Genomic DNA, 25,761 nt, shown 5'->3' with positions numbered 1-25,761 from the left:
GAGAGAGAGGAGGAAACAGGCTCCCTGCTGAGGAGAGAACCTGATGTGGGGCTCGATCCAAGGTCCCTGGAATCATGACCTGAGCCGAAGGCAGAGGCCTTAACTCACTGAGCTACCCAGGTGCCGTATATTATTATATATTTAAAGTTGCTAAAGCTCAATAGTTCTTAGCACAAGAAAAAAATGTGTATGTTTGGTGATGGATGTTAACTAGTCTTAGGGTGATCATTTCACAACAGATAAAAATATGGAATTTTTATGTTGTACGCCTGAAACTAACATGTGTCCATTATATGTCAGTTTCTTTAAAAAGTAATTGATATTTTATTTTTTTAAAAATTATTTATTTATTAGACAGAGATCACAAGTAGGCAGGGAGGCAGGCAGAGAGAGAGACAGGGAAGCAGGCTCCCTGCTGAGCAGAAAGCCCAATGTGGGCTTGAACCCATAACCACTGAACCAGCCAGGCACCCCAAAAGTAATTTATATTTTAAAGAGAAAGCCTATGGCACCTGGGTGGCTCAGTCAGTTAAGCGTCTGCCTTCGGTTGAGATCTTGATTTCAGGGTCTTGGAATGAACCCTGGCATCAGGCTCCCAGCTCAGCAGAGAGCCGGCTTCTCCCTCTGCCCCTCCTCCCACTTGTTCTCTCTGTCTCTCTCTCTCAAATAAATAAAATCTTAAAAAAATAAAAAAGTAAAGAGACCAAAACAAAGTCTGGAAGGATGTGAATCGCTGTGTTAAAATTAAGAAAAAGCTGTTTCTATTTTGAGAAGAGCCTCTTTGAAATGTATAATTAAAAGAAATAAAATGCCTGTAGAGTTAGGCAACAGGAGAGAATGGTCTTGGTGAGGGGCCCCCTTTCCCATAATCTTAGGAAGTGAGTAGACCCCCTGATGTCCTGTGTGTGTTCCCCTGCAGTAATACGGCCTCTTATTCTTTCTCTGATCTTATTTTTCTATGTAAAATGTGGTATCAGTGCAATCATTTTTTCTTTCTGGTTTGATTTTCAGGAAGATTTCAACGTCGATCACTTTGTGTCTGATTGTAGGAAGCGTGTCCAGCTGGAGGAACTAAGAGGAGATCTGGAACTCTACAATAAACTTCTTAAAATAGCCATGGTCGAGCTCATCAACAAGGATTATGCAGATTTTGTCAACCTTTCCACAAACTTGGTAAACCTGAAATTCACAAGTCCTACACACACACACACACACACACACACACACACACACTTTCTCTCTCCTTCATATTTATTAAAAGGGCAGAGTTTTTAGAAACCTTTCAGTTGATTACCCCACCAACCCCACCAGAAACTTGAAGAAATTACCAATTTCATTAATAAAAGAACTAAACTTTTTGGAATACATTTTTTTGTTTTAGTTTTTATTCATTTAAGGTTGCTCTAGTTTGATTATGTTTCAAATTCATTAGTCAACAGTGAAAAGTAAAGGATAATAATACCCAAGGGGTTGTTTTATTAGTTGCTAAGTGATTACCCTGAAGTCTTCCTTGATTTAGACTAATTTGTAGGAGCAAATGTCCACCACTCTTACAATGTTTAATTTACTCCCAGGTATATCTGTTAGCCAGAGCTAGGTTGAGGGAACATTGGCCAATATTGATATTTAAAAAGTTTGGTTTTATAAAAATATAAGAATGATTTGCAATGAGCTTATCAATTGTTTGTAAAAGCCGTTTAGAAATGTTGAATTTTGTTACTTGGCAGAAAAGTCTCCTTGTTGATGCTTCATTTTGTTTTAAATCTGTTTGTCCAGAGAAGCACAGAAAGTTGCAGCTCCGTGGGAATTTCAAGAAGCATTAAAATTAATGATGCACATTTGCTTTTGGGAAATATACCACTAAGATAAATATCCCAATAGGATTAAAAACCTAGAAAATTTTACTTCTGTTTAATTTCTATTTTTCTCAAGGCTTATAATAATGTTTAAGAGAGACGTAGCCCATCAGACTTTCACATCAGCTGGCTGAGTATCATCAATTACAGACAGAGAACTGTTCACCTTCTGTGAAAATTTTTCACATTCATTTAAAATGTCATCTAAAGGCAAATTGTTCTTAAGGAAACTTTCGTTTCTCCTGACTTCCCTTATTTTTATAGTTTCATGTATTTCAACAGATTTTTTTCATATTCTATGAACAACATTAATGGCCAAATAACACTTCTGTTGTTTAGCTAGTTATGTAGCAAAATACGGTTGTGCCAAAAAAACAAGTTAAATCTGGTACTGCTTTGATCGTTAAATAGATACGTCACTATTACTCCTTATCGTGATGTGTTTGTGCCAACCTGGTTTTGCCTTTAGGTTGGCATGGACAAAGCCCTCAATCAACTTTCTGTGCCTTTGGGACAGTTACGAGAAGTTCTGGTAAGTCCCCAATTAATGAAAACAGTCTGCTGTGACGCCTGTTGTCCTCGTCGGCTTTTCTCTAAGAATTCTTTTCATCTGTTAGTTTGGTGGTACTGGTGGTTGTATTTTAACGGTTCATGATTATAATATTCACCTTCAGAAGAGTTGTAAATGATTTTGTTTTTGCATATGCTAAAAACCTAAAAAAACATGTTCGATTTGAAGAAGACATATTCTCAGAGTAGACAACCTTAAAATGTCAGGGGAGAGGAAGCATATTTCCAAATTCAACTTATTAATGCCACTTTGGTCATATGTAAGTGGTTTCTAACTTACGAATGACTTGTATTTTAACAGTTTGTAATCTTGTAAATATCCCCCCCCACCCCACGTAATCTACGTGTGGTTAGGTTCCTGGGCTGATCTACAAAAACTGTGTAATCCCTAATGGAACTGAAGGATAATATAAATAAAATGTAATACTTAATAAATGTTACATTTGCATGTTCTCTCAGAAAAATCTCTGTTGTGGGAATGGGACTCCCCACCTCTAAGCCATTGGGAATAGGAACTCCACCTGGGTGAACAGTGGAGGGGCAGTTGTGGCATCACTTCTTACAGAAAACTGTGCTGCCCTGTCTCCCTTCCCGCCCCCCCCCCTGTCTGTGTCTGGTGCCCTGACTTACGGCCTCCGTCCACTCTGATGCCCTGTCGTAAACTTGTCATAAACGACACCATCCTTCCTTGTGTGTCTCCTCTAGCTTGAGTGGCCTCTTGTGTCCCTCCCCTAAGACAGTGCCTGCATCCTAGAGAGAATATAAGGAGAACATAATTTAAGTGAAGACACAGTACATGGTTAGAACCAAGAAAAATGCGGAGTAATGGAAATATCAGTGCTGAGAAGCCTAGGGGAGGGGCAGGCAGGAAAGAGTTCGTGAAACAGGTAAAAATCTTGAGTTGTGCCTTGAGTTGTAGCCAATACTTTCCATGGTTTATGTCTCATTTGAATTTTACAAAATCTTGTTAAAGATACTTTTCCTTGGAATGGAAGGGATTTTCATGGTCCGCTGTTGGATTCCACACCAGCCGCTGTGGGGCTCTCCCACTGCCTCCTTGGTGTGCCTCTTCCTCCCGGGGCCTCATAGGGGTGTTGTTTCCCAAGCCTAGCCTTCCTTTGGCCTCCCACTCTTCTCTCGAACCCCCTTCCTGGAGGCAGATTTGCTCTACTCACACAGGCTCCCGTCCCGCCTCACCCCCTGCCATCACCGTATCCCCTCCCTTTTCCATGGCCTGTTTTTATGGCCACTTTGGTCCTGCTCAGCCACAGGCCTGACCTGCCTTTCTGGTCCCAACTCTGAAGCTGTTCTGTGAGATTCTCAGACCACTGAGGGATACGACTATATCTGTCTTCATTGCATCCCTGTAGGCTGCCACAATACTGACGTCCAGGAGGTGTTTCATAATGTTGATGGAGTGAATTAATTCACCTTCCTGTGGAATTTTTGTGATATGCCTACTTCATTCTAGTTGTTTCTGTTAACCTTTGTTTTGGCCCTAATTCCTAATTATCTCTTTATTCATTAGCTTCTGGACATGTTTCTCTACCTCTGTGCTCTGCCTTTTTCTGGTCTTCTGTTCTTCATTCTTGATTCCTGGTATTTCCATACCCACATTTCATCATCATGCATCAGTGCTTTGACATTCTTTCGTTCTCCAAAATATGCAGAATCTAAAGACTTCATCTCAGTGAAGTTGGCCCTCCATTCCTATTTCTGCTTCTCTCCAGAAGGAAGCCTGCAGTGCACATGGCTGTGTGCCTGTCTGACCCTGCCCCTGAGTGTGTGTGCACTTACATCTGCTCCCCATCCCCTCCCCACCTCGGCAGCTGTGTACACATGGCTTTCAGAGTCCGATTCGAGCCCCGTCGCATTTCCAGACTCTCCTGTACTTTGCTTCATATTATCTGTTCTCCATTCTAAGCCCCCTCATCCCCATAACTTTCACTGTATATGTCATTCTTCTTCTGGCCATGCGACCCTGCCTTCGTGTCATTATGCCCCCAGGTCATGAGTCCCCTCAACAGTAACTGTGTCTGGTATATCATGTTTTTTTTTTTTTTCTTGTCAATATCTGCATAGTACTGGTGCACAGGTATTAATTTCTGTGGAATTGAATGAGATGTAGGAAGTTGATAATGTGACAAAACAATGTCTGTAATACATTTTCTTTATTATTCTTTTAAAGAGTCTCAGGTCATCAGTCAGTGAAGGAATTCAGGCAGTAGATAAACGAATGTGTAAACAAGAGGACATAAGGAAGAAAAAGGTACCCTCCAGTAGATTTCTTATGCTGCATGCCAGTTGAAGCCCTCTCCTCTTGTCTCCGCGAACTTGTCAGCACTATTCAGCTTTTTTTCTTTTTTTTTTAAATTTAGCTTTTTTTCAAAGCTCTCACGCATGTGCATTTTATGCATTATGTCACGTTATCTACCTGAAATAAGAAGACAGAATTTCAGAGGTACCCACACGATCTCAAGATCACCCACTTTTTCCAGAACAAGAAACAGTGATAACTGTTGTCGGTGCAGCGCTTGACAGTTAACGACTGTATAAATTGTCAGCGGCCCTGTAAAGAAAATAGGCCTATATTAGAGACTAGGGGAGAAGTGGGCTTTCCAAAGCAAACTCAGGATTCTGCCGTAGGTTTGCTGTTATTTTCTGATCCTGTGTTCTTTATGTTCTGGTGTTCACTTTAATTTTTTCAATTCCCAGTAGTTAGCATGTGGTGTTGGCTTAGTTTCAGGTGTGTGAGACAGGCAATGGCTCTGTACATCTGAGGGCTCACCCCGGGAGTGTGCCCCTTAGTGCTATCTCCAGTTCCAAGTGTCCCCGATATCATTCATGATCATAACGATGTAGGGGCACAGCGGGCATTGGGAGTCTGGGCTTCTGACTCTCGCCTGCTGCTCTGTATAATGTTTTCTATGTGTATTATTAGCATATTTGTTAAAATCTCAGTGGGGAGAAGCCTGTTTGAGGGACCTTCTGTTTAATTCGCCTCTGGATCTCCTCACAGCTTTTGTCCAAAGAATGCTTGTCGTGCGCTTCCAGACAAAACAGTAAGCTTTGTGAGAGCAGGGTGTATTTCTTGCTTTATTTTCTCGTGCCCCCCCCCACCCCCCGTCGGAATGAATATCGAGCTCCCAGGGGTGTTCCTTATTATTATTATTTATTGAATGGATGACTTTGTATATTTTTGTTCTTTAAGGATGAGAGTTTTCATAATGTCCCTCAACCTCTTTGATAATATTTGTAGTGTAAAAGGTCTTTAATGATTTGGTGCTTGGGCATATAGGTATATGCACATGTAAACTGAGAGGGTCAGTACAATCGGAAGCCAAAGTTAAAACATAAAGGGCCATAAGAAAACAAATGGAGGGGCGCCTGGTGGCTCAGTTGGTTAAACATCCGACTCTTGATTTTGGCTCAGGTCATGATCTCAGGATCATGAGATTGAGCCCCGCATTGAGCTCTGTGCTCAGCAGGATGTCTGCTCGAGATTCTCTCTCTCCCTCTGCCCCTCCCATGCACGCGCACATGCAGTCTCTCTCTCTCTCAAATAAACAAATCTTTTTTAAAAAAATAGGAAAGAAATGCCCATAGAAAGATTCAGGATGGGGAATAAAAGAAATAAGAGTATAGAATATGAGAAAGCAAAGTCTAGGGTTTTTTTTTTTTTCCTCTATAAACTTGCAATAGAATATGGAAGTATGCTTATTCTAGAACTAAGATTTGCATTCTTGAGAATTCTGTGTTTCATAGAAATATTCAAAATATAGCATGCCCTATATATTTGAAGTTAACTTTTGGTCTTATATTTTCCTGCATTTAGCATGGTAAATAAAGATGATTAAGAGTAAAGATGGTGACGTTTTTTGTTTGCTTAATTTTTATTTTTATAGATGTGTGTGTTGAGGCTTATACAAGTTATTTGATCAGTTGAAAAGACTGAAAAAATCTTAAATTCAGAAAGTTCGAAAGAAACCTCTGCACTAGAAGCAAGCAGGTAAGCATTTTTTTTTTTAACTAAGTAGCACATAAATTAATACTTCACATCCAATCTAATTAGGCGGGGACGGCTTAGTTAGAATTCATTTCTGAACAAGAAGGAAATCCAGGTTTGTGGCTAGAATGTAGCTCCAGGAGAGTGGAGAGCATGAAATGGTGAAATCTATAACACGTTCCTATAAACCCTTTGGTTATAGACCACAGTTCCAACACGTCATTATGCTTGCAGTGTAAAAGTATATTTGGAATCACCTTCCCTGAGGACTAGCAAAGTCCTGTTGATCTTTAAGGCATACCTACCATTCATCTTGGTTTTTCTCCATCTCATTTTTTTCCCTAGACATGCCCAGAGTATTACCATTGATGTATTTTGCACCAGCATTATATTATTATGAAACAGTATAGGACATATCCAGTTGAAATTTACAAACAGGAAAGAAAAAACTTATGAAATAGGAAAAAGATGATGGCTCTCTTTGTTATACTGTGATTGTCTTGTTCCCTTCCTGGTGTGAATTTTCAATCATCCAGGGTAGATGAGTGACTCAGAAAATGAGTAGTTAGGTCCTGTCAGCACTGTGAGACACACAGTGGTGCAGTGGGAGTAGCCGGGGCTGGTCCTACACATACCAGCTGGGCTGCCTGCGTCAAGGTCGCCTGGTGCCCTAAGTGCTCTGTTGTGTGACGCTAACAGTCCCTCCCCTTGCAGGCGGAGTTAGGTTTCTAAATTTTAGGAATTAAGGTTTTAGATTTGGAAGGAACTTGAGAGACCATATGCTCCACATGTCTCATGATGGAGATTAAGAACGGACACATCCCAAAGGAAGCGATTCTCTGGTCCTAGGTCTCTGTCCCCTTTCACATCAAGGCATTCAACTAAGTGGTCAGCCTCCACTGTGCTTGTGTCTCTAGCCCGTTGCACTCGTGCTTCTGCCCCGTTCGTCCACACTTAGCAGACAGTCTGCACGCGGCCCTTCTGCAGCCCGTGTGTCTCCAGCGGCTCTGCTTCACTGCGGCCCTTGGCAGTGCCTGCAGCCCCTCCAGCCCCTCCAGCCATGTCCACGTTCGGCCCCTGGAGAGCTGGCCCTCCAGTGTTCTTCCCGTCTTTGCTGTTGCTGCTGTGCTCCTCGGATAGAAACACCTCAGTGAGCTCTGTGTCTACAATCCTGTCCCTTTGCAACACTGTCCTTGATAAACAGACATTGTGCGCTTTCTTGCTCAGAATTACCTTGGAGGACTTTTTTCTCCAGAAGAGCAGCTCTGAGCTCTAGAGTCAGGAAAGCCAGAGCAGCGTCAGCGCACAGTAAATCCATCATGCTCTGCCAGGCCCAGAAATGCCGAGAAAAGGATAAATAGGAAATGCGCATGGGATCAGTCAGTAGAGGTTGGGATTAGGCTTCGGCACTGTTCGTGCCAAGCGCTTGCCTTCCCTCCACACCAGTTCTGATGCTCTGGGAAGGGGCACACCATGGCAGGTCTCCAGAGATTTTGGGTTTTCTTACAGTGTGTTTCCTCACTACCTGACTGCCCATCCTCAGATGTGGGATGCCTCATAGAGCCCAGCAGGGGCTTTGGGGCCTTTGTTGTGGTTTTTTTTTTTTTCTTTCACTGTTTGACTTCCTTTTGAATGGGGTTGATGCTTTCTAATGTGGGGGGCAAGAGGAAGTGTATCCAGTCCACTTGATGGCAGATGCACTGTGAGTGATTTCTCACCAGCTCCCGGAGCACCGAGCTTGCTCTTTCTGCCATTGGGTAAATTTAAACTTGGAGTCCACTGCTCTGAGCGATTTCCCAGGTTGCTGCTAGGCAGTCAGTTTTAGCTGATTGAGGAGACAGCAGTAGTTGGTACTGGGGAGGTACTTGGGAGGGAGAATGAGGCAGGCAGAGAAGATGAGGGGACTTCAGGTATGAACGGTAGGACAGGGAAAGAGAGAGGAGGGGGTTAGAGAATGGGAGAAGAAGGGAGAAGAAGGGCACGAATGGAAGAGCCCGAGGAACGTGGAGGAATCATGCAGTTGTACCCACACTGACCTAAAATAGCTCCATCCCCTTGCCTGGGCCCTGTGGCCCGGGCCAGGCTGCGTCGGTGGCATCTACGACCTCCCCGCTCCTCACCCCTTGCACTGGGGCCTGCTGCACAGACAGTTTGTCATGAAAATTGATGGCGTTCAGGTGCAGGTGCCTGAGCACTGTAAGGCATGGGGGGCGGTGGGGGTGGCAGGTTTTAACTTTGGGAATTACATTTCTCTAATTGTCTCTACTAGCCCTCTCTGGACTAGACAGATTTTGGAGAGAATTGCCACAGAATTTAACCAGTTACACTTTCATGCTGTTCAGAGCAAAGGCATGCCTCTTCTGGACAAAGTAAGACCAGCAAGTGTTGGTTTCGATTTTCAATTTGCTGTTTGCAAATTTCCTGGATGATTTTGGTTTGACCTAGCATTGCCCCTGATAATTGCTACTCTACAGGATTTTGAAGCTAGCTTTGAATTTTTTTTTTTTCAGTGTCTCCTGCTTGGGACCCTGCTTCCATTATGTCACACTAGATAGATTTTGTGTAAAGACACAAGCGTAGTCTCCAAACTATGCAAGTAAAATTAATTCTGAATTTCATGTAACTTGACACATCATATGATGTAGTCAGAGTTCATTTATCCAAAGTCCTTGACTGGGTTTAAATGCACGTTTGTCAGATTTACTCCGTAGCTTAAGAGGCAAATAACTTTTTGTCATTCCGTAATTGTCTAAACTTCACTTTGATGAAGCCGACTTACTTTCAAAGAAATCATAGGGAGGAGACGCCTCAGTGGCTCAGTCAGTTAAGCCACTGCCTCTGGCTTAGGTCATGATCCCAGGGTCCTGGGATCGAGTCCCACCTTGGGCTCCTTGCTTGGCAGGAAGCCTGCTTCTCTTTCTGCCTGTGTCTCCTTGTGTGCTTGTGCTCTCTCTTGACAAATAAATAAATAAAAACCTTTAAAAAAAAAAGAAAGAAAGCAATCATGGGGAGAAGAGATTCATTGTTATTCTCTAGGAAATGTTGGGATTTTAATCTTACATATATTCTGGTAGAATTAGAGGCTCGCTTTATATATATAACACATATGTATATAAATTATACACGTATATTTGAGCTTTTAGAAACTGTGGTGCCTGGACCTTCTTTCCTGGTCTCTCTGTTCTTGCAGCGTATAGCCCACATTACGGCCATGCTGCAGCAGTCCCTGGGAGGCCTGCTGCTAGAAGAGCTTCAGACTTCCAATGTGGACATCATACGGCACTGCCTCCAGACTTACGCTACAATTGACAAGACACGGGATGCAGAGGCGTTAGTCGGTCAAGTACTGGTGAAACCGTACATGGATGAGGTTTGTGCCCCCATGCACCTCATTCCACAAATACAGAGCATCTAATCTGGCTTCGTTTCTTGACTGGGTGCGAGAGAGCTCAGGGCTCTTCCTTGAAGATGCTCTTAGTTCCTGCTCTTCTGGTTGTAAGAAAAGGTTGGTCCCGCTTGGTGCCCATCAGCATGGCAGGAATCAGGCATGCACTCTGGTCTCTTACAGTGATGCCATAACTCAGGGATCATCTTAATTTAGTAGGGGTGAGGGACTTGCCTAGGAAGAAGGTACAGATCAGAACATTTTCAGGTCAATTTCCATTTCCATAAGTTATACGTTAATGAAGTTGCCGAAAAGCATGACCCCACCAAGGTGCCCATGCCCACTGGGAGGAGCTGGAAGACAGCTCTGTGCGCAGGGAAAGTCTGTGAGGGGAAGCGTCTGCGCAGAATTGATGTGGCCTAAGTCTTGAAGACCATGGGGTTGTTTGCCAGGCTAGGAAGGTGGGAGGGAGGGAATATTCAAAGATAAAGGGCTTTGAAGGGCGAGTTAGCGGGGTAGTACCTTAAGTCCAGAACTTGGTTACCCAGTGTTCTTGACCTTTAAGGATACAGTTAAATACAGGGAGTCAGTGTATTCTGCCTCTGAGCGGCCGGAGTATGGGCTGCACCATGTGAGGCCGCCAGCAATCAGCAGCTTCCAACTTAGAGAGCGTCGGTTTTATCTAGTTCAAGCTGACAGAAGTCATGAAGCCAGTCTCAGCGTTTGAGGGCTTTCTTCCAGTCACCTGCCAGTGCGAGTGTTCTTTCTGTCTGGTAAGTATAAAGCTACCCACCATGACTTCAGGATGAAAGGCTTCCAGTTTTAAAACGAGACAGTATCCCAGTGATAGAAGTGAAATTGAAGGATTAATTTCAGTAATCTTCTCAGCTTCATTAAGACTACTAAAAGTAAATGATCTGTCAGTTCTTTGTATGTATCCTATTATAGTTCATAGCTCTCTCTGTGGGGGTGAAAAAGATCACATTATTCTTTGTCACTAAATGAAAATATTTTAGTTATTTAATTTATGCCCTTTTCATTGAACTGAATCTAATATGCTAAATTAGGGAAGTACTTTACGTTTCCGTGTCATTAAATGAACTGTGGCCACGTTTGTATTTTAAGTTTGTATGCTTGTCATTCACCTCCTGCAACTCAGCCTCACCAAAAAAAATTAAATACTAAAGCAAAATAAGATGTGTTTTCTTCCATCACTTTCCATCTCAGCCCTTTCCCTGTTCTGGAGACGGTAGAGGATAAGGCCAGGGTGAAGATGGTACAGAGCTGTTGTCTGCAGATACAGTATTTCGCTTTTAAGCTCAGAAGGGAAGCAGATGAGTGTGTGTGATGTTTTAGCTTCAGGCCAGTCTCTGTCCCTCAGCCTCTGTGTCCCCCAGGGTTGGAGCAGTATTCCCAAATCCCGGGACCTAGATTTTCATGCCATTGTTACTTACCTCCTGTTTAGAAAGCATACTGAGTGGGGAGGAGGAAGGATGAAGTGCATTTTTAAGGTTTACACGATTCTTTTCTCTGTAGTGTATAGTTCATACTTCTCTTTTAGGTGCTTTAAAAACAAACAAAAACACAAACAAACAAACAAATAAATAAATAAAAATAAAACGCTCTTCCTTCTGCTAGGTGATTGTAGAGCAGATCATTGAGTCTCATCCAGACGGCCTGAAGATCATGTATGCTAATAAGCTCCTGGACTTCGTTCCTCACCACTGCCACCTTCTTCGAGAGGTCACAAGAGGAGCCATCTCAGGTGCTGTGTATGCACCTGAGCTCAGTTTAGTGACCACCTGTCACCTCCTCATGTGCCGCTGATCCCTGGCTGTCCTGTCTGACCCGGGAACGTGGGAACGTGTGCTCTTCCCTATTTGTTACCAGTGCTGTGAGGCAGGTGTCACTTGCCTGGGTTTACAGGGAAGGGAATGAAGAGTGGGGACGAATCTCAACGGTGACATTTGTGTGACTCCAGAGCCTCTGCTTTTCTCTTGTCTATACTGTCTCCTTAACCAGGCTCAAAATCAAAATTGGTTTCCTTCCATTATTGTGATGTCATCATCGGTCTAGAAATACCAATTCATTTTAATTCAACACGTTTTATACTGATGGCAATTAAAGTCATGAACGGTTTTCCCTCCCTCTCTTATTTCATTTCCATGGCTTTCCAGTTCTGTTTCATGAATATCCCATTACCTTCCACCATCTCCGTCATCCCAGTCCAGACCTTTGTTGCCTTTTGTTCGAGGGTAGCGGGCTCTCCCCACCTGGTCTCCCAGCTCCACCTGTCCCTCTTCATTGCAGCCCTCAGCTGTCCCACCTGCCCAGAGCTCTTCAGCCTTCCTGAGTCGCTCGTGGCTTCTCATCGCCCACAGAAGAGCATCCAGTCTTCCTGGCGTAACCTGTGACCGTTGGTGCTTGAGTCCTAGTGGTTCTCCGCTGTAGAACTTTCTACTGTGGAACTTTCCCCCATACCACTATGGTTCCTGGCCAGACAGGAGCACTTGACCTTCCCTAACACACCTGGTACAGAAGATCCCTGACTTCACCTTCGTTCAGTTTATGGTTTTTTGACTTTTTATAATAGTGCAGAAGTGATATGCATTTAGTTTGGATCTTTTCCCAGGCTGGTGATCTACAGTAGGGTCCTCTTTTGTAATGCTGGGCAGGGGCAGCGAGCACAGCCCGAGGCAAACCACGTGATCACGAGGGTCAGCAACCAACACACTTGAACCGTCCTGTTCTGGCTTTCAGTGCAGTGTTCAGTAAGTTACATGAGATACCAGACACTTTATTGTGAAATAGGCTTTGTGTTAGAGGATTTTGCCCAACTGTGCAATACTGTAAGTCTTCTCAAGACATTTTAAGTTTGGCGGGGCTAAGCTCTGATGTTCAGTCGCTTAGGTGTTTTCCATGCATTTTCAACTAAAGAGATTTCCAGCTGAACAATGGGTTTATTAGAAGCCGAGGCCGCCATAAGCCGAGGAACATCTGTCTATACTGTGCGCCTCTGTGTTTTCCTTCATTGCTTCCTGTCTCTTATTCCTTTGTCTTTCTGTTGATCTGTCACTCCACATGAAGCTCCAGTCAAATACAACTTCTTTTTTTTTTTAGGTTATTTATTTATTTACTTATTAGAGAAAGCATAAGCAGAGGGGGAGGCAAAGAGTGAAGCAGGCTCCCCACTGAGCAGGGAGCCCGATGTGGGACTCAATCCCAGGACCCTGAGATCATGACCTGAGCCACCCAGGCGCCCCCAGGCTATGGTTATTTCAAGAAAAAGTCCTATTTGTGAATTCTTCATCTAGTGAAGATGAATTAAAATCAGAAAGTCAACTCTGCCACCTTTAAAAACCCAGGAACAGAAAAAAATTCCACGAGCAGGTATAACCCTATCCACAATAAATCACTTTCAATCCAGTCCTGAAAACTAATACAGAGTAGGAAGAAAGCATTACAGAAAAATTTTGTTTTCATAAATCAAGCTGTAAAATAACGGGCCTTACATGAATGCCCTTTAGGAAGACAGTTCTTATAGTTTTATGTTGATGGAAACTCACATTACATTCGAAATGCATGTTAAAACCATGACTGTAGATTAACTACCACTTTCAGTCGTCAGAAGATGAAAAATGGTCAAGAGTCACCCAAACTGAATACTGGTTCCTCCTGGAAAATGTGTTCCTAAATATTTTCCCCCTGAACTACTGTGCTCTTTCTGTATCTTACACAGCAGACACTGCGATGCACAAACACATCCAGAAGGCCTTTGAGGGCTGACAGCCTGCTGGAACAATGAGGAATTCACCTGGGTTTCTGCCTTTCTGCCGGGCCCAGAAAGTTCTGGGTAGCCCAGGTGACGTGTCATGAGAATACATGTGTAGCTCACACCATATGTATTATCTCCTCAGGGTAGACACCAAAATCCATGTTCGTATATGAAAATCCGAGATGCGTACAGAAATCAAGAGTGATTCTGTCATCTTGAAAGAAAAACACACTGTTGTGCTGCCACATGCCTCGTTTCTTCTTGAGTGACTGCAGGAAGTAGCGATTGCAGTCAGAAATCTCAGAAAGAAAAATTAGAGTAAGGGCAACACCTGCAGTTTATTCCCGAAAATACTTGGAGAACGACTGTGACCAATAAACCAGGGCTTAGTTCATGAGACTATGTCAATGAGCTTATACCATCCCATGTCCTGGTCAAACCCTCGTGTCTGGGAGATGGAGGGACGTCTTCATCTTCCAGAGCTACTCTTAGGGAAAAAGGTGGAGACCATACTGACTGAGTCCCTACTTCAGCAGGAGAGCCAAAAACACCTTGCCCCTCCATAATCCTAAATGAAAATAAACATCTCGGGGCGCCTGGGTGGTTTAAGCTTCTGCCTTTGGCTGGGATCAAGCCCCACGTCGGGCTCTTGGCTCAGCAGGGAGCCCACTTCCCTCCTTCTCTCTCTGCCTGCCTCTCTGCCTACTTGTGATCTCTGTCTGTCAAATAAATAAAATAAATAAAATCTTTAAAAAAGAAAAGAAAAGAAACATCTCATTTTACTAGTGTGCAGCAGTGACTATGCAGGAGAAATTATTATTATTTTATTATTAGATGATTTATTATTATTATTATTATTATTGTACTATATTGTTAACCTTTTGAATTCGGACACCTAAAATTTTTAATAAAATATGAAGGCCTTTTTTTTTTAAGATTTTATTTATTTGAAAGACAGAGATCACAAGTAGGCAGAGAGGCAGGCAGAGAGGGGGAAGCAGGCTCCCCACTGAACAGAGAATCCGATGCAGGACTTGATCCCAGGACCCTGGGATCATGACCTGGGCTGAAGGCAAGAGGCTTTAGCCCACTGAGCCACCCAGGCGCCCCATGAAGGCTTTTTGTTTTTGTTTTTGTTTTTGTTTTAAGATTTTACCTATTTATTTGACAGAGAGATCACAAGTAGGCAGAGAGGCAGGCAGAGAGAGAGAGAGGAGGAAGCAGGCTCCCCACTGAGCAGAGAGCCCGACATGGGACTTGATCCCAGGACCCTGAGATCATGACCTGAGCCGAAGGCAGCGGCTTAACCCACTGAGCCACCCAGGCGCCCCATGAAGGCTTTTTTTAAAGAACAAAAACTTCAGACTATATCTTTATCCTATCAGTTCCCACTACAACTGGCTTCTGTCTTGGCCAACATTTAGCCATTCAGATAAAGTCCGTATTTAGTGCTTCGTGTGTATGCATGTGTAAAATAAGCGGACAGTCATAAATCTTTAAGATTGTGTATAATAACTGTGAAATAAGGATTCTTGATACACAAGGTCTCGTCTGGGGAAAACAGCTGGAGAACAGTATGCAGTTTTCAAATGACGAAGGGGAAATACGCATTCGGTTATGAGAAAGGGAAGGAGAACAAGACCAAATATTAATAAAAGGGAAAAAAGCTTTTTCTGCCATCTTTCCGTGCCGCAGTAACAGTGTGAACAAATGTCCCACAGATGCCCTCAAGAACATTAACACTGCTGAAAGGGGGGGCGAAGGCCAGGTTCTTAGGAGGCCCTGCACCAAAGTCATCGTCCCGTTTCCTCACTGTGATGACAAAGCATGAGTACATTGGCAAATTTGAAATTATTGATGACCACAGAGCTGGGAAAACTGCTGTGTACCTCACGGGCAAGTTAAACAAGTGTGGCATGACCAGCCCTAGACTTGTATAACTGAAAGATCTAGAAAAGTGGCAGAATATTTCCATCCCCTCAGTTTGGTTTCACTGCATGGAAAAATTCTTCTGGCATCATGCACCATGAAGAAGGAAGAATCCAGGCAGGAGGGAAAATCCTGGGATTCCTTTTTCCTAGAAATATAATATACATGGCACGTGAAATGCCTCAATGGGAAAAAAAAAGGAAAATAAATTACAGTCAACTAATGTTTGACAAGGGTGCCAAACAATTCAATGGGGGTAAGAACAGTATTTTACTCCCAAGCAGCCACATGCAAATAATGAAACAGGAGTCCTGCCTCACACCATACAGAGAAAATAACCCAAAATGCATCAAAGACATAAATGTAAGCATTAAAATGATAAAGTTCGGGATGCCTGGGTAGCTCAGTTGGTTGGACGGCTGCCTTCTGCTCAGGTCATGATCCCGGAGTTTCCGGATTGAGTCCTGCATCAGGCTCCAAGCTCCACAGGGAGTCTGCTTCTCCCTCTGACCTTCTCCTCGCTCATGCTCTCTCTCATTGTCTCTTTCTCAAATAAATAAAATCTTTTAAAAAATAAAAATAAAGTAAAATGATAAAGTTTTCAGAAGAAAACACAAAGGTAAATGTTAGTGGTCTTGAATCTAACAACGGCTCCTCGGCCAAACACCAAAGTACAAGCAACTTAAAAAAAATAATAAACAAATAAATGGGACTCAACCAAAATATCCCAGTTTTGTGCTTCCAAGGACCCCATTGACAAAGTCAAAAGACAAGCCACTAAATGGGAGAAAATATTTGCAGGTCATATATAAGGAACATGCATTCAGACTGTGTGAAGAATTCTTACAACTCAAATAAAAAGACAACCAAGTTAAGAAATGAGTAAAGAGGGGCGCCTGGGTGGCTCAGCAGGTTAAGCTGCTGCCTTCCGCTCAGGTCTTGAACTCGGAGTCCTGGGATCGAGCCCCCTTCTTTCTGCTCAGCAGGGAGCCTGCTTCTTCCTCTCTCTCTGCCTGCCTCTCTGCCTGCTTGTGATCTCTCTCAATAAATCTCTCTCAAATAAATAAATAAAATCTCTTAAAAAGTGAGCAAAGAACTTGAATATACATTTCTCTAATATTCAAATGTATACATTAATATATAAATGTATATATAAATATATTTTACATGATCATATATTTATATAAACATATTTATGTAAATATATTTACATTCTTAAATATGTATTTAAATATAAATAAAATATGAAATATATAATATATATTTAAAGATACATATAAGGTATATATAAAATATATGGGACAATAAGCACGTGAAAATATGCTCAACATCACTAATCATTCGGGAAATGCAAATCAAAACCATGGTGAGATACCACCTCCCACCCACGTGGATGGCTACTATCAAAAACCCCAAAAGCAGGTGTTGGAAGGATGTGAAGAGCTGGAACCTGGAAATTGCTGGTGGGCTTGGAAAATGGCGCAGCCACATTAGAAATGGTTTAGTAGCTCCTCAAAATGCAGAACACAGAGTTGCCATATGACACACCAATATCACTCCTGTGTATAGAGCCAAGAAAAAAACTATGCCCACACAAAAACTTGTGCATGAAGGTTTAGGGTTTATTCGTAATAGCGAAAAGGTGAGAACAACCCTGATGTTCATCAACTGATGAAGAGATAAATAAAATGTGATCCATCCAGCCTGTGGAATATTATTCAGCCTTGAAAAGGAATAGAATTTTGATATGTGCCACGACACAGAGGAGCCTTGAAAACATTCTGCTGATTGAGAGAAGTCAGTCACAGAATACCACGTATTGCATAATTTGATTTATATGGAATTTCCAGAATAGCTAAATCTACAGAGACCGAAAGTAGATTAGCGGTTGCCTAAGACTGGTGGTGATGGCTAAAGTTGTCTTTTGAGGATGATGAAAATGTGTAGGTAGTTCAGTATAGTATAGTTAAATATAGTGAAAGCCATTAAATTGTCCACATTAGATGGTGAGTGGTATGGCCTGTGAATTATATCTCAATTAAGCTGTCATCGAAAAATGCAAAGAACTTCTATATTTATCAAGTACAAAAAGAATGAACTTGATTAAAAACATCAAAAATGGGGAAAATAAAAACAAAATAAGATGGGAGGAATAAAATTATGACTGTTTATCATTAATTTAAATGTGTACAGACTGACTTTTTCTATTAAAGCGCCTATCAGGAGGTTACAGATCCACGCTGTTCAAGAAACATACTTAAAATGCAAAAGGGATTGAGAATGAATCAGGTGAGGAGATACCATGCAAAAGAGAAAGCCGGAATGGCAAAATTCATCGCAGACAAGTTGGGTCTAAAGTTATAGGTACTAAGATGAAGAGGGACATTTTTAAAGGCAGAGTTTGGAAAGAAGATGTAAAAGGTAAAAGCAGGTATACATCTAACAACATAATACCTGAAGACTCTAAAAATGCAATAACAAGGTAAAATTTTAGCTTTTCAAATGGGAGTATCTACTAGAAGGAGGGAAAAACAAGGACACACAGAAAATAGACATCCTGGGGCGCCTGGGTGGCTCAGTGGGTTAAAGCCTCTGCCTTCGGCTCAGGTCATGATCCCAGGGTCCTAGGATCGAGCCCCACATCGGTCTCTCTGCTCCGCGGGGAGCCTGCTTCCTCCTCTCTCTCACTCTCTGCCTGCCTCTCTGCCTACTTGTGATCTCTGTCTGTCAAATAAATAAATAAAATCTTTAAAAAGAAAAAGAAAATAGACATCCTTATTTCCCTCGGAAAACATTTCTTTCTTACACCTAAGGAAAGCCATATTTGTAAAGATTAATTGCATACTAGGCAACAAAGGAAACCTTTACAAGCCTTCCAAATTAAAGATTTAAAGAACAGTTCTTTGATCACAATCCAGTAGAATCAGAATTAGATAACCTGGTAACAAAAAATTGAAACTACATACAAGTTAAGAAATACAGTCTTCAGTCAAAGAAGAAATCATAAGACGACTGAAGAAAATCTCGAAAGCAATGGAAAGGAGACTATTTCATACGAAAACTTACAGAAGACACCAGAAGTTATACTCTAAGGAGACTTTAGTGTCAAATGTCTTCAATTTCAAACATTTTTTAAATAAAAGAAAGTACTCATTTAAACCCATCAGAAAAGGGCAGCTCAATCCAAAGAAAGGAAGTAGTTATAATAAAGATAAATTTTTAAACTAATAAAAAATATCAGGGGCAAATAAACTCAAAGTTGTTTCTATGAAAGACTAATGAAATAATAATAAAAAAAAAACTTCACATGCCCTATTAAGGATAAGAGAGGGGGAAGATGGGGTGTGGGAGGAGGTGGGGAGAGGGAAGGGGAATGGGGATAGGGGGGTTTCAGGGAGGAGGGGACAGAGAGAGGGAGAGAGTTGCAAAACAGATAAGGATTGGGAACAGAGATATAAAAGCAAATGCATAATATAAAAGAATCACTAAACTGCAAGGCACTTTATACTAATCAATTTGATAACCTAGAAGAAACGATGATTTCCTAGGAAAACAAAATCATCCAAATGATTCAAGAATGGAAAATTCAGAAGATGAGTTCCAAGATCAGACAGGTTTGCAGCTGGATAACTGTCATTCTACTGTTAAATGGCAACAGGCAATTAAACAATAATAAGTCAATTCACTTGATGAAGCTGAGCACAATTTTAATACCCAAACCTGAGAGGGAGGAACGGGGAAGCTATTAACAAATCTGGCTTAGGACAGATTAGTTAACAGAAACTGAACTAATGTTAGCAAATAACAGAAGTCAGGCATCTATCAAAGGACTATATCCTGAGACCAACTTGGATTCATTCCAGGAAAATAAAGGGAGCTCAAGACCAGAAAATCAATAAGATTTACCTCATCACTAAATTAACTGTGAAAAACTCTTAAGACCATAGCAATAAATGCATTTGATAAAAAAATAAAGGCACCTGATAAAAGGTGAGCAGCCATTCTTTATAAAAATGAAGATAAAAACAGAAGGACGTTATGCAGGAGGGATTATTAACTGGGAAGCACTAGATCAAGAGGTAGATAAAATGAGCCCATATTTGTTAAACAGTGACAGAGCCCCATGCGTGCGTGGATAGAGGCGAATGAGCTCATGGATGAGCACCAGGCTGTCAACAGGTTTTATAGGGACAAAGGCAGCGGTGAGGAGAGGAGAGTCTTAACAACAGGGAAGAAGATAAAAGGAGGATTGCAGTTAAAAATTGTGCATGATACAAACACATGCAAATAAGACCGGATATTGTCCGGTATATAGTTTTTTAAAACCCTGCACACATTACTGGAACTACCAACTCTTGCTTTCAGCTCCGCAGCCCTCGCGTGCTTTCCCAGTACCAGGATGCAGGGGTAGATCCTCCGTTGGTGACATCCTATGTCATTGTACTCCTAAAGGGACAGGTGAAACAGTGCAGGGGCTTGAGGTCAGAACTTAGGCATCGCTGCGCCCACCCCAGCTCCCTGCTCGCCCAGCCCCCACTCTGAAGCGGCGGGCACTTGGAGCTGTTAAGAAGCAGGGATCTGAGCAGTTCTCTGGTTTCCCCTGGAGCCATCTGCATCCATCATATTTCCCACAGCTCTCCCTGAGTGTTCCCTTAACTCCAGGCATACCCTTCTTATGACAGCACCTAGTACTCCCCGTCACAGTGCTCTGTCTGTCACATGCATCCATTGATCAACTTTGTGCTGGTTGAGGGCTGGAGCCCCCTCCTGTTAACTTCTCAAGTCTGTTTCTAATGCAGCAGCACCTGGCACTTAAGCACCCTGTCAGTACCTGCCAAATGAATGAAATGTACTCAAAACATAGTATGAAGTCTGCGTTCTGAAACTCCTTTTTGGAGCTGTTTGCTATCATTTTCCCAGGCAATTAAAAGAATTTCCAGCCTTGCTGCCAATAACCTGAAGGGGTAAAGGAATGCCGGCGTGCCCCATGGGACATGTCACTCTGGATGGTCCTTCGGCAGCAGGGACATTGATAGCGCTCTTCCAAACCCAGCAGGATGGTGGAATGGGTACATGGCTGAGTGCCTCCCGGGTCTGACCCTGTGTGACGCCACCCGGTGCCTGCAGCTGCCCTCTGGAAGGTGTTGCTTTTGCGGCAGAGCCGGAGGGCACCAAGCATGTGTCTGTCTCCAAAGTCCTGGGCACCACATCACAATGCCTTCCTGAGAAGCAGAATCAAGGACAGTTGCTGATCTTCATTCCTTCCCACCAAAGGTATCTCATACACCATCTTTGGAAGTTGGAGCCAGGGGGTGCCTGGGTGGCTCAGTCAGTTAAGTGTCTGCCTTCAGCTCAGGTCATAATCCCAGGGTCCTGGGATCGAGTCCCACACATTTGCCTCCCTGCTCAGCTCCCCTGAGCCTGCTTCTCCTTCTCCCTCTGCCATTCCCCCCACTTGTGCTTTCTGGCTCTCTGTGTGTCAAATAAGTGAATAAAATTTTTTTAAAAAGTTTAGGCCATACTCTTTAGCCATTCTACTTTCCCTGGGGTAATTTGCCACCTCCCTGAATTTACCTGCATCTTTCCCAAAATCTACTTATCTTCCAGCCTTCTTGACCATAATGAGTCTATAAATTTTCAATAGACAGTGTGAACTTACACTTGCTAATATTTGCATAACATGCACCTCTTTCGATCTCAAAGAAAAGCTTTGCACTGCAATGGTCTCTAATCTCCAAATAGGTTCTGTTCCGGGATCCCACTGGAATTCTACGCGCCTGTCCCCTAAGATCCCATAAATTGTGGTCCAGTTTCGCAGCCAGCCAAGGAAAGCACATGGGAAATCTTGCTGAAGTATGAGTAAGAGCCAACGAAAGGGAACATATTTATCTTCCTCGAATGCTGGGACCTGAGGAAAGCAAGTTTCATTACAGACAAATCAGGAAGGAGGTGCAGATTGCTTTTTATGTCACTCTGGAGTGGAGGTCTGCCATTGATCATTAAGGCCATTTCCTGCAATGCACTCACCAAAGTGATAGTCACTTCGGAGAGGACAAAACTTAGGAAATGGCCAAGGGCAGCTCTGCTTACACTTTACACTCTCAGCATTTATTTGTATTATTTTCTTTATAGGGCAGTATAGAGACTTGAGACCACATTGAAAAAGCAAAGCTTGTCATCCTGTGGCCTTGGGTCAAGAATAGAGATAGTGCTGCTCATGTCAGTTTCAACCTCCAGTGGCCAAGGGTTTGCTCTGATGCTCTTTCAAGTTTTCACCATAGCCTTTCTCAAGCTCAATGGCCAATAATCCCACAGGAGGAGATTTTAGGGCCCTCTCAAACTTCTGTTTTGCTATCTCTCCCCAGCCTGCTTCCTCTGCAAAAGTCACCACTTTGCCTGTGCATCTACCACCTCTTAGAGCCTTTGGAATCAGCCACGAATTGCAGTGCTGATTCCTTCCATGACCACATATTGTTTACAGGAAAACTCTTCTTCGTTATGCCTTGCCAGTCAGAGTGACGGTTTCATCCGCAACCTGGACCAGGTTCGGGAATGTTCTACACATAAATGTGAGCAAATGTCTTCTGTATTGAGAGACATGTACAATCTGTAAATGGAATCTATTGAAAAACCAATACATAGGGTACACTTATGTCCTGACCCAGCTGGAAGGAGGCAATTCATTTCTATCTTTCAGAAAATTGGTGTAACACATTGATTTTCATAACAAAGAAAGCAGTTTTGTGTCCTCTACCAAAAGACTGTCATAGTAAGCAATAAATTGCCTCTTTGGGGTGAACAAATTAATAAGATATTTTCTAAATTTCAAAATAGCAAAGACAGAACGATGTCTGTAATGCTAAGTGCATCCCCTTAGTTGCAGGGCACTGTGTCATGGACCACCTGAGCAATGGCACATGGCGGCCGGTAGTCTGATTTGTACATCAATTCACCTGGCAACCTGTTAAAAGAAAGTCTTGCACATGACAAGCTTTCAATAAGACACTGACAAGATGGCCAGGAAGCCCCCTTAGCTGGCTTTTTCAGGTGTCCAGACATCTAGTCAACCTACCTCACCAACTCATCACCATGCTTACTGGAGTAAACCCAATCTCTTCCTTCCCCCTGGAGATGGGAGAAGAGCCACTCCCACGTTTGTATGGAATTCTCATTCCCCCTCGCTCTGTCCCCACATGGCGCTGTCCGTGTAATAAATAAACAAATCTTTATGTCACCCGGAAGTTCCTGGGTCAAATTACACAACTCGGACAATTTTGGGTCACTACAGCCTTTTGTTTTTCTCTCCACCTTAAGCCTTCTGGGTGACCAACAACTATGTAAAACTCATGTTGCTGCCATATGCTGTTGTTCTGCTTCATCTTCCCAGTAAAGTTCAGTATTTTTCCTTAAAGTTTAGTTTATCAGTATCTCCAGCGTCTATCTCCAGCTAGGGTCATGATCCCAGGTCCTGGGATCAAGTCCCACTCTGGACTTCCTGCTCTGAGGGAAGCCTGCTTCTGCCTCTGCCTCCCATCTCTTATGAATAAGTAAAGAAAATCTTTAAAAAAATTTTAAAAAACCATTTCTATCTTCCCACTTTTAAAGATTAATTCTAGGAATTATTGCTATAAATCCAGTGTCCTATCTCTTTCTTAAAAAGTCTTCTCCAGAGGACCTCCGGCGGGCCCCTTTCGGCCGCTCTCTGGCCTCTTCTCCCTCGGCGTTTGTGGGCTCAGTCCTGCACCATGGGGAAGCGGGACAATCGGGTGGCCTATATGAACCCAATAGCAATGGCCAGATCAAGGGGTCCAATCCAGTCTTCGGGGCCAACGATCCAAGATTATCTGAATCGACCAAGGCCTACCTGGGAAGAAGTGAAAGAACAATTAGAAAAGAAAAAGAAAGGCTCCAAGGCATTGGCTGAATTTGAAGAAAAAATGAATGAGAACTGGAAGAAAGAACTAGAAAAACACAGGGAGAAATTACTAAGTGGAAGTGAGAGCTCATCCAAAAAAAGACAGAGAAAGAAAAAAGAAAAGAAGAAATCTGGTAGGTATTCATCTTCTTCTTCATCAAGCTCTGATTCTTCCAGCAGTTCCTCAGATTCTGAAGATGAGGACAAAAAACAAGGAAAAAGGAAAAAGAAAAAGAAGAACCGTTCACATAAATCTTCTGAAAGCTCCATGTCAGAAACTGAATCGGACAGTAAGGACAGTTTAAAAAAGAAGAAAAGATCAAAGGATGCAACTGAGAAAGAAAAGGACATTAAAGGACAGAGCAAAAAGAGAAAGATATATTCTGAAGATAAGCCTTTATCATCTGAGTCCTTATCAGAATCAGATCATATTGAGGAGGTACGAGCAAAAAAGAAGAAAAGCAGTGAAGAACGAGAAAAAGAAAAAACAAAAAAGAAAAAGAAGCATAAGAAACACAGTAAGAAGAAGAAAAAGAAGGCTGCTAGTTCAAGTCCTGACTTGCCATAACATTAAGAAAAATCAGGATTCCCTTATAAAGAAAGTGCAATGTCTAAGGAAATTTCAACTGTGAAAATTATGACATAATTACTAAAATGCATGAATTTTCTTGTTTTTAGAATTATTCCTGGACTATTCAGTAGCCACTCGGATGCCGCTGTGTGAAAGGGCCATAATTGTTGCCTGCTGCTTGAACATCTGTTTTTTTTTCTTCCAGTGCTTAACAACTCTGGGAGATAATACACTGCAGTTGTACTAGTGGTTAAGATATTTGGGGATAAAGTTAATATTTTGACTAGAAGTATCTAATGATAAATCAACAGAAATCAAATCTGGATACATCATTAAGATGTAATTAGCAATTACCAGATGATTCTAGTTAACATTTTTGGAATAGGCATTACATTGATATTTCAAAGTCCTTACTCTGTAGATAAGTGTATTTTAATTTTTTCCCCTGATATACTTTTATTTACCTGGGGAAGGAGCTTTTCGGTTTGGGGTGGGTGGTTTGCTATCTCTTTAGCTAGCAGAATAGCGTGCCTTTTATCCTCACACATCCTATTTTTGTGGACATAGTAGCCATGCTTCATGGGGAGGTCAGAGCTGGGTATAGCAGTCTTGCCCCTAGATATCCTTGGACTCTGTTGTTTGCTGCTTTAAGTGAACCAGAGAAATAGCCCTTTGCAGCATGACAGAGCCCCAGAAGCTCTGGGATTCACCTCCACTTCAATAATACTGAATGTTTTTTAGCATTAGAATGTGTTATAACATTTGAATTAATTTTGACTATACTTTAGCTTTGGAGAAGAATCATTTCAAATAGACACTGGTACTTTTTGAACTTGATAGCTAAAGATTTAAAATGCATGTTTTATACTGTTAAGTTTTAACCGGTCAGGAAAATTTTATGTAACCAGTAATAGTTATTTTATTTTTGTATGAATTTTGTTTAGGCTGCAATGTTTAGCTTTTATTAACTCCTTATTCTTGCTATATTAAATTCCTTATTGTGTTTAATGGCATACTTGCCAAGATACTTAGCATGTAAACAAAGCAGGCTTTTGATTTTTTTTTTTTTTAAAGAGCTTCATATTGAAGCTTGAGACTTACTATAAACAAGTTGAGTGGCAGGCCTGGTATGCTGTGTCTTGTTACATAAAGCTATTGCCAGAATCTTAGTAAATATAACATTTTAGAAATTTGTCTTTGTATATTCATAACAAATTATGACAAGTTAAGTGAAAATTACATTATTGCTCTTCCTGTGTCATATTTTACTAAGATTTTGTGCCTCATATCTACTGCTGAATTGTTTACTAGTAATGTTAAAAAGAATTGATAAATCATTTTCACTTTACATTTTTATATAATCAGGTAACATGAAAAATAATTTGATGTACAATTTTGCCTGTTACAGAGGGTGTGCTAATTATAGTGGTATATGCACAAAACATTTTGGCATGAAAAGAGGCTGAATAAATAGCTATTTTACTTAAAAAAAAAAAAAAAAAAAGTCTTCTCCAGGGCATCTGGGTGTCTCAGTTGATTAAATGTCTGACTCAAAATTTTGGCTCAAGTCATGATCTCAGGGTCATGGGATTGAGCCCTTAGTGAGGCCTCTGTGCTCAATGGGGAGTCTGCTTCTCTCCTTTTCCCTTTGCCCAACCCCCCTACTCACATGTGCACACACGTGTTGTCTCTCTTTCAATAAATAAATAAACAAATCTTTAAAAAGTCTTCTCCAAAGGGAGTTTGACAAATAG

The 25,761-nt window shown here is 41.9% G+C and overlaps 1 protein-coding gene and 1 pseudogene across 2 annotated transcripts; both read left to right on the top strand.

The window, feature by feature from the left end:
• Window positions 1-1,106: 1,106 nt before the first annotated feature.
• Window positions 1,107-4,745, top strand: LOC309864841 (conserved oligomeric Golgi complex subunit 2-like). The gene is made up of 3 exons (XM_082730729.1): window positions 1,107-1,173; window positions 2,326-2,388; window positions 4,615-4,745. The coding sequence occupies exons 1-3, from the start codon at window positions 1,117-1,119 to the stop codon at window positions 4,732-4,734; spliced, it is 240 nt and encodes a 79-aa protein (XP_082586855.1). The 5' UTR covers window positions 1,107-1,116; the 3' UTR covers window positions 4,735-4,745.
• Window positions 4,746-23,196: 18,451 nt separating this feature from the next.
• On the top strand, window positions 23,197-25,020 carry LOC309864366 (protein FAM133B pseudogene; annotated as a pseudogene). The gene has a single exon. The product of its transcript is annotated as a protein FAM133B pseudogene (transcript).
• The last annotated feature ends 741 nt before the right edge of the window (window positions 25,021-25,761 follow it).

Source organism: Mustela nivalis (genome assembly GCF_964662115.1).
Source record: "Mustela nivalis genome assembly, chromosome: 5".
Classification (NCBI taxonomy): domain Eukaryota; kingdom Metazoa; phylum Chordata; class Mammalia; order Carnivora; family Mustelidae; genus Mustela; species Mustela nivalis.
This window is presented reverse-complemented; position numbering and strand designations above follow the sequence as displayed.

Bases quoted from the DNA above. Each gene is read 5' to 3' on its own strand.
- LOC309864841 (XM_082730729.1), top strand. From the start codon at position 1,117: ATGGTCGAGCTCATCAACAAGGATTATGCAGATTTTGTCAACCTTTCC. The intron at 1,174-2,325 runs GTAAACCTGAAA...TTTTGCCTTTAG, and splicing joins TCAACCTTTCCACAAACTTG to GTTGGCATGGACAAAGCCCT. The intron at 2,389-4,614 runs GTAAGTCCCCAA...ATTCTTTTAAAG, and splicing joins GACAGTTACGAGAAGTTCTG to AGTCTCAGGTCATCAGTCAG.